The sequence below is a fragment of the Melampsora larici-populina genome (genome assembly GCF_000204055.1).
Source record: "Melampsora larici-populina 98AG31 unplaced genomic scaffold MELLAscaffold_62, whole genome shotgun sequence".
Lineage (NCBI taxonomy): Eukaryota > Fungi > Basidiomycota > Pucciniomycetes > Pucciniales > Melampsoraceae > Melampsora > Melampsora laricis-populina.
This window is the reverse complement of record NW_006768826.1, coordinates 28,267-43,083: the sequence shown is the minus strand read 5'-3', so window position 1 is coordinate 43,083 and position 14,817 is coordinate 28,267. Positions and strand designations below refer to the sequence as shown.

General features: G+C 42.8%; 4 protein-coding genes across 4 annotated transcripts; 1 reads left to right on the top strand and 3 right to left on the bottom strand.

The window, feature by feature from the left end:
• Positions 1-505: 505 nt before the first annotated feature.
• On the top strand, positions 506-1,736 carry MELLADRAFT_93852 (uncharacterized protein; the record flags this gene model as incomplete). Its single annotated transcript, XM_007416644.1, has 2 exons — positions 506-1,174; positions 1,248-1,736. 2 exons carry the CDS (start codon positions 506-508, stop codon positions 1,734-1,736), a joined length of 1,158 nt encoding a protein of 385 aa, XP_007416706.1.
• A 296-nt stretch (positions 1,737-2,032) lies between these two features.
• On the bottom strand, positions 2,033-3,455 carry MELLADRAFT_112127 (uncharacterized protein; the record flags this gene model as incomplete). The annotated part of the gene is made up of 5 exons (XM_007416561.1): positions 2,033-2,391; positions 2,461-2,847; positions 2,915-3,019; positions 3,123-3,267; positions 3,366-3,455. The coding sequence occupies 5 exons, from the start codon at positions 3,453-3,455 to the stop codon at positions 2,033-2,035; spliced, it is 1,086 nt and encodes a 361-aa protein (XP_007416623.1).
• Positions 3,456-8,171: 4,716 nt separating this feature from the next.
• Positions 8,172-9,396, bottom strand: MELLADRAFT_93851 (uncharacterized protein; the record flags this gene model as incomplete). The annotated part of the gene is made up of 5 exons (XM_007416560.1): positions 8,172-8,351; positions 8,410-8,589; positions 8,656-8,712; positions 8,783-8,926; positions 9,007-9,396. The coding sequence occupies 5 exons, from the start codon at positions 9,394-9,396 to the stop codon at positions 8,172-8,174; spliced, it is 951 nt and encodes a 316-aa protein (XP_007416622.1).
• A 754-nt stretch (positions 9,397-10,150) lies between these two features.
• On the bottom strand, positions 10,151-11,909 carry MELLADRAFT_68070 (uncharacterized protein; the record flags this gene model as incomplete). The annotated part of the gene is made up of 5 exons (XM_007416559.1): positions 10,151-10,726; positions 10,834-11,183; positions 11,245-11,327; positions 11,402-11,729; positions 11,813-11,909. The coding sequence occupies 5 exons, from the start codon at positions 11,907-11,909 to the stop codon at positions 10,151-10,153; spliced, it is 1,434 nt and encodes a 477-aa protein (XP_007416621.1).
• Positions 11,910-14,817: the final 2,908 nt, after the last annotated feature.

Below are 14,817 nucleotides of genomic sequence, written 5' to 3'. Positions count from 1 at the left end.
CCATATCAGAATGAGCTCGGCACCAACACAAACTCAGGGCTCGACGTCTAGTGGATTGACGGGTGGAAAAAGGAGACGTGACGATGATCATCAAGGGACAGGCACCAGTGAGTTGTCTAGTGGTTGACAACAGGTTTTTGGATGCAAAAGAGAGAAAAGGTGTTTAATGGCTGGTAATTTTACTGTTGCAGGAGACCGTGATGAGCGTGTGGACGATGATGACAACTCAGATGAAGCCTCAGGTAAGCTATGTCTATTTGTAGAAGGTGTAAGGTGGTGTACCTACTAGATTCATAATAAGACGCTAACAAACATTCTCTGTGGGCATGTAGAAGGCGAACTAACTCACGAAGACCTAATGGAAAGAAAGGAAAGAAAGAGAAAAATGCGAAAAGAACTCACTGAAGATTGACATCGTAACACGGCGATTGGTAAGGCGGCTCAAGCACATGCAACCCCTCAAGCGGCAACGGCTCTGGCACGAGCGATACAGCAGTTTGCCAAGATGGTGATGGGGATTCCTTGGAAGGCAAGAGGTGGTGCAAAGAAAGAAGATTTGCTGCCAGAACCGCCTACCGAAGAAGAACGACTGGCTTGGAGCACTCGTAAACAGTCTCTCAAACAACTTATCAGGGATACTCAGGACAAAGCAATGAAAAAATACCTCGCAAAGAAAGCAGCCGGTTTCCAACCCAATCGAAAACAACGTAAAATGATCAAGGACGACGCTTGTGAAGAAGCCGCGCTTAAAGGAGCTATGAGACCAGTGGTGTTCCGTTTGAGAATGGCATCCGGTGGTATCTCACGTTATCCACATCACTTTGGCTCGCAATGCGAGGCAGACCTGGCTTTGGCAGGTTTCCCTCGCTGTACTTTTGATTGGGGGGCTTCGTACGACACGCCCTGGAACTCAGCAACTTCAAGCATCATTCTGGCAAATTGGGTTAAGGCCTTCAACGCGAATGCAGCAAAAGGTTTTGGGATTCTCACTTCGGAAAACACTGCTGAAAATCGGGAGCAAATTCTTCGACGCTGGGTTGGCAACAAAAAACAGAAATACAAGGATCAGGAAAAGCTGGTAGATTTGATGAAAACACCAGAGGGTGTAAAACAGGTTCAGGAACAAGAGGCTATTGTCAAAGGTATTGCTAGGAAAAGACGAATGCTAATCAAGGTCAGCTGGGTCTTTGATTTACCTTTTGATGTTCAGCTGATTGCATTGCTGATATTGAAGATTGTTCAAAAAGATTGTAGACGCCCGCAAGGCTGTTGTGGTTAGGTACTTTGGCAAAGATTCTAGCGAGTATGCAATGGTGGATCATATGGAGATTCATTCCGAAGACGAAATCATGTCCTCAGGCTCGTCAGTCGGTCGCAAAAAAAAACGTCTCCAGTGGAGAAGCACCAAACTCGATACTTTCATTGGCTTGCTTGACAAAGCCCACAAGAGTCGCAAGAAAATCTTTCCCAAAGAAAGACGAGCTGCTGCTGCTTTGGTGGACCGCGGTCCATATGCCCCTGAGGCTGACACTGAACGCTTTCCGCCTAAAGGTTTCCAAAGTTCATTGATCTCTCCAACCTGGATCAAATCTCAAGAGGGATTGGTCATTGCCGAGTTGGATTTGAACGCCGACGAACCAGTAGACATCAACTCAGCCATTGATGATATCAGTCTGTCTTTAAGGTCTGCAGAAAGCATGAAGTCCGACATAAGAGATGATAATATGACTCAATGATGCTTTCAGAAGGTCTTTTGAAAAGCCAAAAGGTGAGTTTGTTTTGGTGGAAGGATTTCTGAGCAAGGTCATGGTTCTAATTGAATAATGGATTGGTTTTATCTCAGAGATTGGCACTGATTATTTATATTGATTTGCGGTCATGGGATTGGTATATCACGATCCCTCCAGTAGCGTCTCATTTTTTTAAGCCCTCTTTGTTCAATGCGCTGTTGCTATTCTAACACAAAAAAAACGAGCTTCATCTTTTGTGCTCTTACTTCTTTTGTTTTCACCACTTGCGCCTGTACCTTTTTCTAATGTGTATAAATCAAATATATACAGGTCAATGCATCGTCATCCTCTCCCATATCAAAGTCTTCAGGAGCAAGCAACTCCTCCTCCTCTACCTCTGCTTCCATTTGAGAATATATATCTGACAAATCTGGAACGGCTATCCTTACTAGCGTGTGTTCCCAATGTCCAAACTTGATTTCCATAAGATCTTTCCATTGCCCTACAATTTCTTGATCATGCGCTAATCTCAGAGGGCTAGGAAGATGGACAGCGGTTGATCTGATGACATCAATTAAATCAAAGTTCCAATTGTACCAAAGGCGACGTGTTTCAGATGCTAGCCCTGCGTAGAGAGATTTTTGAATCACACCAGACACATCTATACAACACAATTTAGAGATGTTAATTAGTTTAATCCACAATGGAAAAGAGTACAAAAACGACCAACCTGTGCCATCAACAGCGCCAGGGTCAACCAAATCAACTTTTGATTGGTACTCTAAGGCCCACTGGCTTAGCTGTCGTGCCTCGCGAGAGATACAACACATCTCCTCCTCTGCTGAGCGACAAGACAAGAAAGCTTGTATACCCTCTCGGGTTGGTAAGTCGTTAGCCCAAGGCTCTTCTGGATGACTCAGGGTTGAGCCACCAGCCCAAAACAAATCAGATATCTCCATTCTTTCGACTTCAGCTAGAGACGGGTCATCTAGGAGTGGTTCAGGTTGGAAACGATCGTTGTAGCCGCTTACTCGTCGGTGATACGAGTTGTATTTAGTTTTGAACAGTTTGCTCTTATGGGACTTGATATAATTCAACCGACCCTGGCTAGTGGTCCCTGTTTCATCGTCGGAACACACGTAAGCAATCAAGTTAGTTGCACGGAGAAGATCTAAAATGCTAACCACCAGTCCGCTCTGAACGACGTCGAGCTTCGATGACACCCACCTTCGCCTCATAGAGCTTCCCTTTAGCTACCTGCAGGGCTAGTAAGTGCTTTGCTCTGTCGTCTGGTCAGGCAAGAGTGATAAAATGTACATTAGCAAAGTGTAAAGTGCCATTAAAACAAAGGAACGAGTTGTGTCAATTGAGTTCAATTCTTGACCACACTACCTGTAACGCCTGTGAGCTCCCTAAATTCTTCTGATCCTAGTTCGGCCGCCGCGTTATGAATCTGAGTCTCCAGCCAAACTAGGTATTTTGGCAAGTTCAAAAGCTCCTGCTTCTCACGTCCGGTTCGTGCTTTGACCCGCTTCAGCTTCAACTTTCAAAGGTCCTCGCTGATAGAAAAGAGAGAATGGGAAGCAAAGCTATCAGTGTTTTGATCCACGTCACAACGTAAATGGTAAGTCACACCAACCGGGCTTCTATAAGGTTCTCCTCCAACTCAAGCAACTCAGCTATCTTTTTCTTCTTTTCCTTCGCTGTCATACTAATCACATCCATCTGTGCGCGTCTCTGCCGATCCCATTGAAGACTGACATACTCTACAGTGACATAACTGTGCTGCGTCAGTAGCGTGTCCAAGGTGATCTGAGCCTCTTCAAGTGTGATACCATAGACTCCACTTCACCGCATCAAAAATAGATCACACTATTAGTTTGATATTTACTTGAGTACTTAGAGTTGTCACCAACCTGCTTGATAACGATTTCGATCATTAAGATGAAGAGATCGGAGGTTGAGACTTTCGAGTCGATGCTGACTCGTGGAGTAGCGCAGTGGTGCAATCAATGGCGATAAAAACGACCAAATCCTTTCAAGACCCTCGCCATCTGAAAGGCCCCATCCGGCGACAAGTCGTGGGTTATAGGCCAGTTGACATAACCACTCATGTACGTACGCATGGAAGACACTAGTTCCAAACTTAAGACGGCCTTCAGATCTTGCTTTAGCAAATTGTTTCCGCTAGGTTGATCAAATAAATAATCAGAGACAGAGAAAAAAAATTGATTTGTAACTATATAGGAGAACAAAACACTACCTTGAGGATACCTTTCTCTATATTACAGCCAATGTCGTAGAGCATAGCTACTTTATTTGCCCCCAATCCTCGATTGTCTGTGACTTCAAGCACCCAATCAACCAGCGCCAGAGCATAGTGACTCCTATAGAAATAAAATGATGGAATACAAAAAGATTAGTTGAGAATAGTAGACAAGTTCAATATGTAAACCCACTTCTCACCACTTTGCACCAAATTTATGAATTTAAGCACATGGTCATGGCGACACGCTAAGCCCACCAAACCTGTATCATCATTGCCGCTCCAGTGACTTTTATTGCAGACGTCATCAGCCGCCGTGTGCTGTGCTGTACAAGGGTCCTACGATTCAAACCATCATTCAGAAATGCAATTTGAGAGTGGAATGTCGAGAATAGCATACCACTGGTTCATCTTTTTTGTCAGGCCAAACACTACGTATCTGCTCAGCCATCAGTTCAACACGCGAAGGCTGCATGAAGAGCTCTGGAGGTTCTGGATTGAATCCAGGAATAGGCACACTTGCCGCCAGATGTCGTCGCTGTTGAAAATTACCATCACAGCAAACTATAAAGTCGGGCTCATCCTCGGTAGTTTTGGCATCAGGTGTAGGGGGTCCAAAGCAGCGTGGGCAGTTTGCCGCCAGTTTCTCCAACTCGGTGAGTTTCAAAAGAGCCATTTCCTTTCGGCGAACTGCTGTGATAAGCCTGCGATAAGCGTCTGCTGCTGAACATAGAGGCTTTCGCCAGTCTCGGCGCTAGATGAAAATAAAGTAATATAGGATGAGATAGATATTCATCAAGTAAGTAAAGACTAAAGTGATCACTCACTCGGCCGGATTTACTTGTGATGGGTGACCAGTACGCATCCAACCACTCGTCAAGAGCACGTGCAAAGGGGTCAGTCCTAACAACGCAGTGTTTCCAGATAATATGATGCATTCGAAGAAAACCCAAACTAAATGCAGTTTTGGGATGAACTGGTGAAGCTCCCATATAGCCCATCTGTAACAAACGTCCTTGATCACTCTGACAAGTACAGAAATCAACGGCTTGCTGACATCGTGCTAGTCAAAGTGTAATTTCAATGTCTACATCTACTAAGCCGAGTCAGAAGGGAAAAATGGGATCTTACATCCAGTATCCAGTAAATCCACCATTCGCACTCGCCGATTCTTTCCCCGACAACTGCATGGTGGTTTAACATCACGAAATGCTTCATTTGGATTACCCCAGTTTGAAGTGCGATCACGACTTTCCAAAAACAAAGGTAGGTTCACCTCGTATTGTCGAATCCAACGCTGCTCTTGCTGAAGCCTTCGAGCTTGAGAAGCAGATGCGTTGAGCATCCTTACCAGGGGATCTTCATCCATGTCGAACCATCCCATCCCGTTCTCATCAGTTGGCTGATGGTGTGGATTGTTCAGATCTCCTTCTTCAGGTAAGTTATCATCTCCTTGAGTGTTATCTTGTATAATAGGGGCTGATGATGGGCCAGCTGAACGGACCACGTTCTCAGTACTAGTAGGTGCTCGACGCTTGAGTTCCTTCAGTTCGGCTATTCTGCGAGCGTGGACCTTTTGTTGAAGCTATGTAGCGGTTTTCGGCAACTTTCCAAGGGCCTTGAAAGACAGGACTTTTCTTTTGCCGGCCATAAGTTTTGGGTTGAAGAAGTGAAGATATCCTGAATGTAATTGGTATGTCAGAGGTTGGTGCTTTGTCTGGAAAATCCCACCTATATCTCCTATTGATGTCTCATCTGTATTGGTTTTTTTTCACATCTTCAGATCGAGTCTAAGAAAGGTTTGTGTCCTGATTGGGACATTATCACATGTAGTAGTGTTGGTTGAGAAGGACTTAGGTACTAGTTGTTGACATGCATCATAAGACAGATCCAATGCGGAAGGTTGAGAGGGACTTACTATTTGTTGACATGCAACATAAGACAACATCAATATTGATTTCTGAGCATGAGCACGTAAATAACATTAACTCAGGTGCCAACCTTGTTGCCATCACATAATTTGCATATTCTATTCAAGACTGGACATAAAGCAAAGTGGAATTATTGTGATTCCAGATGCCACATTGCAAAAAAAGAAAAAGCAAAAAGGTGGATGCTGCATTTTCAATACTCAATATACCTTTTGACACCACCATGCCGGAGTTTTATGATAACTGCAACAAACTGAATGTTGTTAAATTTTGAATGCTAGAACTGTCAAGAAGTGGAATTTTGAACAGTATTTGATGTTCCAGCAAATATTAATATTGCACAAGTAACTATGCATGTCTTCAGCATTAGCTGTCTGTCTTCTCTTATAACTTCCCTGCCTTGTAACTTATTAGTAAGTACTGTTGTTCAGAGTAATTGAAAACTTCAGTTGAACAAAGATTTATGCTTACTTAGAATTGGTCTGAGAATTGGTGATGGGTGATGGTTGCTCGTCTCTTCTTGATTCTCTTGGATTATGTGTGTGGAAAATTATACAGACTATAATTCTCACTATAGTGATTCATGTTATGTTGTGAAGAACACGGATGGACAGACACTGACATATTAACACCAATGGACACTGAGCCCTACTGTTTGTTCATAAACAACGTGGACCAGAATGTCCATTATGTTCATCCAAGAAAGTGATATCTGAATGTCGCAAGATATCAAGGTTATCATTATAATATTGATTGTGAGGACCAGCTGAGCTAGATCAATGGAATAAACCTGCACAAAGCTCTTGACCTATCAACATTGACTTGAGTGAATACAATGTAAGTTGACCTCAATATGTACCACTCATATAAACACCAGTCAAGATGAGATGATGTGTATATTTAAGATGCTCAAGGTAGAGATCCTAGTGGAGACGCTTTGATTGGACTTCTTGAAATTGCCTTGCAAAGACAGATTGTAACAACAGATTGAGACCCAACATGGTTGGTGTCATTGTAAAACTTGGTGAGAGCAAATGAGATTACAAAATAATAATCCTTCATCCTTGTTCAGGATGAATCCAACAATGCAACTGATCCAGTATTCAAAATGAGAATATATGAATCACAATACCTGTGATCTCACTTGGTGAGACCTAAAGAAGTCACACAAAATTATAATCCATCATCGTTGTTCAGGATGAATCTAACAATGATCCATTGTTCAAGATGAGAATATATGAATGTCCGCTAATGATTGTATCACTGGTTACATTATTGAATTGTATCAACAATGTCCTTGAATGAGAACAATAAAAGTACTTACAATCATCGATCTTTCAAACTTTTGATTGTCAACAATCTCCTTTATTGAACGCGCTCACAATCATCAAGCACTCATGCTTTTGATTGTAAACAAGCTCCTTGATTGTCCTTCCTTAATTGAAAAGTGCTCACAATCTTCAGCATTCAAACTGTTGATTGTCAACATAAAGTTTATAATGAAAGAGGCTGTTGTCAATGTTGACAACATCAATTCTTTGCACACTTACTCTTGCTATCACAAAGAGAAAAGTATGAGAGTATACACTTAGAAAGCTCATATCTACCACTGAACTTGAAACTATAATATGTTTGTTTACAACTCACTTATTGACTTACTGATGTTCACGACTTCATTCTTTCCAAGTTGATTGGGAAGGATGTAGAGTGATATATTGACTTGATTATTTTCATGATGCCATTCTTCAACACTCAACAAGTCAATTGTAATTCCAAAGAATGTAGATATGACTATGAACTTGGCACTGTCCTTTGTTCAATACAACTCATCAACATCTTTTGTTTTCATGGCTCTATTCAAGCTTGTCACTGCAAGAGCATAGATGCAATCAAAAACTAAAACTAATTGTTTTTGCAACTCGGATCACTGCAAGAGTATAGATGCAATTAAAAACTAAAACTAATTGTTTTTGCAACTCGGACAACATTTGTAATAACTAAAACTATATATTTTCCAAGCTCGACAACGTTTAAGAAACTACAAGAATGGACATATAGAAGAATATACAGATCCTCAGAGTCCAAACATACATCAAAACTTAAAACTCAACAAGTTGATTAATGGACATACAGAAGAATATACATATTCTTCTACCAAAACTTAAAAGTCGACAAGTTGATTGAAATGTAAATGTAACATATAAATGTAAGCAGATTTGAAAGAAATTGGAATGTAACTGCTACTCAAGGGACTCGACGAGTGCTACGCCTGCTCGACCGCGTGCATGGGGCCGTAGCAAGTGGCACTTTCTTCGAGTGACTTTTCGTCTTTGACTTTTTGATGGTTCCAACGCCAGCTTTCTTGACATCCGACAGCTTGTCAGCAGGCGCAGCGCGCTTTGCCTTTGAACCGCCTCGTTGACTCTGATAAACTCAGCCAATCAGTCATCCAAAGAACAAGGAATAAGTGACCAATACTCACATCTTTAGCGGAAACGGAATCTGGGATTCCATCTTCAAGTGCTTCGGCTGATGACAGCTCGTTATCGTCATTCGATTTTTGCCCTGAAGTGTTAGAGCTCTTGGACACCTCAGTTGGTAAGACTTTGCCCGGATTGATGACAATGTTATTGTCCTCCATAACGGTATCATTCACAACGCACTGGATACACATAATTACAAAGTCACAACGGGGATAGTGTTGAAACGTGAGAGATGGTTTACTTACGATTTCAATCGTTTCTTTGTTCTGAGTGCTCATATGTGCCTCATCATCGGTTTTGATCTGAGAGGGACCCACCAGTGTAACTCTGTAAGGTTCATACAGAGTTGTGCGATGTAAGTGGGGTACTTACAATGTTTGTGCGCATGGCAGATGTAGTGTACTGATCCAACAGCGAATCTAACTCTTGCAAGATCAGGCCCTGTTTTCTTGGTGATAGCTCAACGATGCGCGATGCTCGGCTGATGATTTCTGGCGGGTAAGGATTATGATTGACCTGTGTACAGAAGTCACAAATGAGTGTCAAGCAATTTGAAGATATTGAAGGAAGTAGATTTTGAAAGCAAGTTTACGTACGACTGGTGTTTCATCTGACATTGCTTCATGGTTGTGGCCTATTTGGACATGAGTAAGGCGCCAAACATCGGTCGTTGGATTGTACTTGGCGGTGAGATGAAAAGGACATTGAATTTTGATCGATCTACTCGCTCGTGAGGGTTTCTCATCGGTGGTAATGGATGAAGTGGTGGAGGTATTGGGCTTTGGTTTGTGAGGTAGACCACCTCGATGACAGTGATAGTGGCAGATGTTGCATTTATCAGTTGAAGAGTGTCGTATGGAGATCTTATAGCCGTGTGATAGAACAAAGTCTTTAACGTAATCATCCATCTTTTTACGATCACCTTTAATATCAACCTCAGGTGGGGCCGGAAAGACATTCCATAAGGGGTAGGGAGCGGGAACCATGGTATTGACGACAAGGAAAGGGCTGGTGAGGTGAAAAGCTGTTGATAGTTGTATCAACAAGTTGGGTATAAGGAACGTGAGTTGGTGGGCTGGCGAGGTTGTGAGAAAGGTTTATAGTCGAATCGACGATTTGTGTAAGAGTTTGAAGGTGGTGGGCTGGTGAGCTTGACGTTTCCCGCGGTTGTGGACCGTTGTCCGATTGTCGTGGTCCGATGGTGGACTTCAAATGAATTTGATGATGGGCTTGGCTATAGCTGCGGCACGGCACGTCAACCTACCGTCAAACTACAATACATACATGATTACAAACATTTTGTTTTCGAATCATCATACGAATTAGATATTTTCAAATAAATAGCACATAGTATCACAAAAGTATAATCACTTTTAATAATACACGTATATTTTGTTGTTTTTTGAGTTGCACATATAGCCGAACTAGAGTTCCTTACGCTCAAGATGGACTAAGAACTTGAGATAATGTTAAAGATAAAGAGATTCCTACCTACATATAAAAAGCTAAAACATCTGGCGGCTGATGGGCATATTTTTTGAAACGGGGCTCACTCAACATTTGGATCTTTCTTGATCAATGTGATCCAATGAATGACAAAAACCGTTTGCAAGACAAGTGATTACAATTAAAAATATTTGGGAGTCAGAGTGATTGAGAAACAATCGACTGAAGGAGAATCTAATCACTATTTTTGAGAACCACTGTATAACGTTTGGCTTTGATCTCTTCAAGCCACAATCAAACGTGGCCCATAGTCATGTTGCCAGGGGCTGCTCCCTTGGCAAGCATAGCATCAGTGACTTTACAGTCAGGAGTTCGGGCCACTTTGAGTTGTATGTCTTGTAGAAACTTCTTCTGTTCAAGTTGAGCATCAGAATTAGGTCCTTTGGGATGAATGTCAATGCCTGGGCGAGGCGTGTAAGGGAGTTGTGCCTCTACAGATCGATCGATAGACACGTCAGATAGTTGTGCAGGTTTCATATGACAAAAAAGTGTGAATTGGGCTGAATGTGACTGACCGACGAGTTTGTTGAGAGTTGTGGTGAGCTGTTGTCTCAAAACAGTCTGTTGCTTAATTTGTGTTGTGATTGGTTGTGGCTTTTTGGATGGAATCTTGAAGACGTCGCGCGGGCATTGTGTTGACTCTTTTGCAAAGTTCTCGAGTAAGTGATGTTCTGATTTGACCAAGTCGGCCCATCTCGGGCAGGATGTGTATTCCTCCATCCATAGGGCCTTGGCGAGCTTGGTCTTGGGATGGAAAGATGCTACTAGCAAGTGAAATTCGATGTCGAACTGGCTGTGAAGATTGTGAAGCTTGAAAACCAAAAGGACAACATGGAGGGGACGATAGGATAAACAGTAGAAAATATGAATGTCAGTGTTGTGGTATTCAGATGGAAGACAAGATATAAAATACATACTTGTTTGACAACCTTGCCCGCTTCTACCCGTCCTTTCTTTTCTGTTTGTAGGCTTTTTCGCTCGCCTAGGCATCCACGCTCAAAATGCTTCTCGACTTTCTTCATGTTGACGAGTTCTTTGAAGTTACTGAGGTACGGGGTCAAGTCAGAGGGGTTGTGGGGATCTTCTTCACTTGGGATGTTGATGACAGAGCTTGACTGAATGTCTTGAGGCTGTAGAACAGTCAGCGCGAGTCTTTTGAAGAGCGGTGGATGCAAAACAGCCTTCTGAAGAGGCTGTAGGCCTGTCCATGATCTACCAACGGCGGTGTTGCGAGGTACAAACCCACGTGATGTGTTTTGGGGGGGCACTGATAGGAGAGTGGTCAGTTTGTTGGTGAATGATGAGGTTTAGAGATAGGTAAAACTTACTAGTTAATTCTTGTGTAGTTTTCTTGCTGTACGTTCGATATTCATCATACGAGGTTATAGGACGCTGTGAAGGACCCATGAATCTAGAACGGAATCAATATGGAAAAGTTACATGGCTTGAGTGTCAAATCTGATAGCGGGCTGATAAATAACCTACAGAGCAGCCTTTAACGTCGGATAGCTTATATGCCCAACTAGACTCAGCATCTTGAGTGAACGGTGAAAGATTGATTGAAGGGCAAGAGCTTCAGACACAATTTCTTGAGAAGGTCGATTATTGGACCAAATCTTTTGAGTGGCTAAAAGTTTTTCAAGATACGCATCTGTCCAGTCCTCTCCAACTGTGGTGTAGTTATTCAAGGTTGGAAGGACAGCATCAGCTTCCAGTTTCTTGATCAAAACGTTGTCTTCTTGATCTACCGGTCCTTCTCCATCTTCAGATTCAGGTTCAGAATCACACTTGGGCTCGGTATCAGAATTTTTGTCTGTTTGATTTGGGAGAAAGCCCAACCAGACCAAGATATCAGTTCGGTTGTAGACAGTTGTTGGTGAGTAGACGACACGCTACCAGAAGAGGATTCCCTGCAATGTCGCTTGCGCTGATTCTTCGGTTTTGATTGCTTGGTTTTGGCTGGTTGACCATTGGATCGTGTTTCTGGTGGCATACTTTGCGAGATACTGGGATGGTGTGATTGATGGTGTAAGTTATGGTTAGTTGTGGTGTGTTGAGTGTAGCCTGGCTGATGCACTCAACAGATGAGTTGATGAGATTTGAATTGTACCGAGCTTACAAGTACCTAGGGTGGGTATGTATGTACAAGGGCTGATGAGCTGGTGAGGGGTGAGGGGTCAGTTTTGGATTTTACACGAGCTCACCAGTGGGGTTAGCTGGTGAGGAGTGAGTGCGATTGGCTGGTGAGGGGTCAGCTTTGTATTTTACACAAGCTCACCAGTGGGGGTAGCTGGTGAGGGGTCAGCTTGGTAGTTTACACAAGCTCACCAGTGCGGGTAGCTGGTGAGCTGGTGACTGGTACATTGGTCGTGATAGGATGGTGAAGGTCCCCTTAAGGAATGGGGACTTTGCTTTTTTTGATAATGAAGAGCAGCGGCTCTGCAGCTCTCCGGCTCTCAAGGGAGATATCGGACTCCATTCGAAGATACATGTAACGTTTTCTTCGGATAGTATCCGAGGAGACGAGTGGCCACAGGTGGATTGATCAATTGAATCGATGGATCTCCATTGCATCATTGCATCATCGAATCAATTGGTCGATGATGCGATCAAATCTATTCAATTGCACCATCGCACCATTGGAATGATGTGATAGTTCAACCTGTGATCCGATGAGTATCTCGCAAACTCTGGCCCATTCGGCAACCGAACTGCTGGTAAATCCGCAGCCGTCGGAGAGTATCCGGCCGGTTTTCTTTGCTGAAATTCCTGGGACTGGTACTTGAACCGGCTAACCGCCGGATATCCGGCTGTATGGCAAAAAAATAAAAAAATAAAAAAATGAAAACAATGCATCCGTTTTTTGATTTGCCGGCCGGTTTTTTGTACTATCATTCCCGGAACCGGTACTTGAGCCAAATATCCGCCGGATATCTGGCTGTATGGCGAAAAAAAATAAAAAAAATAGAAAAAAAAGAAAAAAATGACAAAAAAATAAAAAATTAAAAAAAATGCATACATTTTTTGATTTGCCGGCCGTATCTTTGTACTATCATTCCTGGAACAGGTACTTGAGCCGAATATCTGCCGGATATCCAGCTGTATGGCGATAAAAAATTAAAAAATTAATAAAATGGCAAAACAAATACAAAATAAATCCGCCGGATATTCTGACCCCCACGTTTGACTACCGAACCGGACAGAGTAACCGGCGCCGGATACTTCCAACGCCGGTTACATGGACCGGACTCAATGGATGCTCCGACAGGTACTGGATGGAGCTCCGGGGCCGGGACTCACCTTGAGCAATAGTGGAATCAAAAATTAGTACTCATTCCACTATTGCATCACTCCAATGGAGCAATGGTGCGATTGAATATCTGACAAGTTAAAAGGGAATGTTCTATTCTCTTCATTCTCCGTCCTAATTGCACTTCCTCCCTCCATTTTTTGGCTAAATCAAACCCAAAGTACACCATTTTCCTCTATTTTAACATTTCATTGTCAATCTTGCCGTCTCTTGGCTTCATTATTATTGGCTTCCCTTCGTACTCCTTCTGAATCTGGTGTGTACAGCAAGCACTTGTGCTACTGTTGACCAGTATTCATGGATTGGCAGTGACTGGGTTTGGTGTGTACGGCAAGCACTCGTGCTACTGTCGACCACTCCATGTGAGTCTGGTGTGTATGGCAAGCACTCGTGCTACTGTCAACCATTCCCTATGAGTCTGGTGTGTACGGCAAGCACTCGTGCTACCGTTGACCATTCCTTCCTTGGAGAATGTTGGGGAGTCAACAGTTCTGATTCCACTTGATTCCAAGAACCGGGTTTCTAGCTTTCTATCTTGATACTGATTCTTACTGGTTCCTCTTCCATAGTATGTCTGATTCAGTTTCCAACAAAGCTTACAAGAATGAAAGAGCCAAAGCCTATAGGAACGCTAAAGGGGCCAAAGACAATGATGCCATACGGGGTGAAAACGGCTTATTCAGTAAAACTAAAATTGTAAAGTTGTCCCAAACTTTAAAAAAAACTGAACCTCATCTCTTCACTGAAGGTAACATGAACCCACTAACTCCCCAATTGTGATATTGACCCAAACTGACAAATTCTCCTCTTCTCTTCACTGAAGGCAATTTGGCCTTGGTGGACAATGAGACACACAAAGTTGTCTTTTCTGTCAGATTTATTGACCTGAACAAAGAGCCTGAGGAGTTTGTCAATGAATTGAAAGAAACTATCTCTATTGTCCACAAGCACACAACTGCTCGTAATCTTGTGCTCAAGAACCATGCTTTTGTAGCTTTGCCGGAAAACAAAAGGAGCGGTGAGATGTACGCAATGGGAATCACCGGTGGTCTTTCTGATGGAACCAAGGCCGGTTTGTCTTCAATGTGTTTTATATTTTTCTTTTGTATATGTCTTGATTGCTTATATGTTTTTTGCAAATTTATTCTAGCACCATATTGTTTGAACTCAACACACGGTAGCAGCACTACTTTGATTGCAGAGGACGATGCCTGATTAGATCTTTTACCTAGAGTTGAACAATTTATTGGCAACTTGTTCATGCAACAATGTACTCTCTTTTATGGATGTAATCTTCAAATGTCTGAAACGCTGAATGTCCCATCCTTTGCTTCAACATCACCTTTCACCCAACCCAATGGTGTTCCCTACAGTGGTAGTCTTGTTTTGACTTGTGACCAGTTTGTCAATGCGCCGCATAACGGCAAGGACTTGACCGACTACACTGTTGGTCTCTTTGGGACTGTCGATCAAAACACTGGAATTCCAATCCATCTTCCTGAAGGAGTACCTCACCAGGTGATTAATCAAAATTCCCATATGCAATTCCCAAACTACAATGCAGAGATAGTGTTAGGACAACCGAATATTA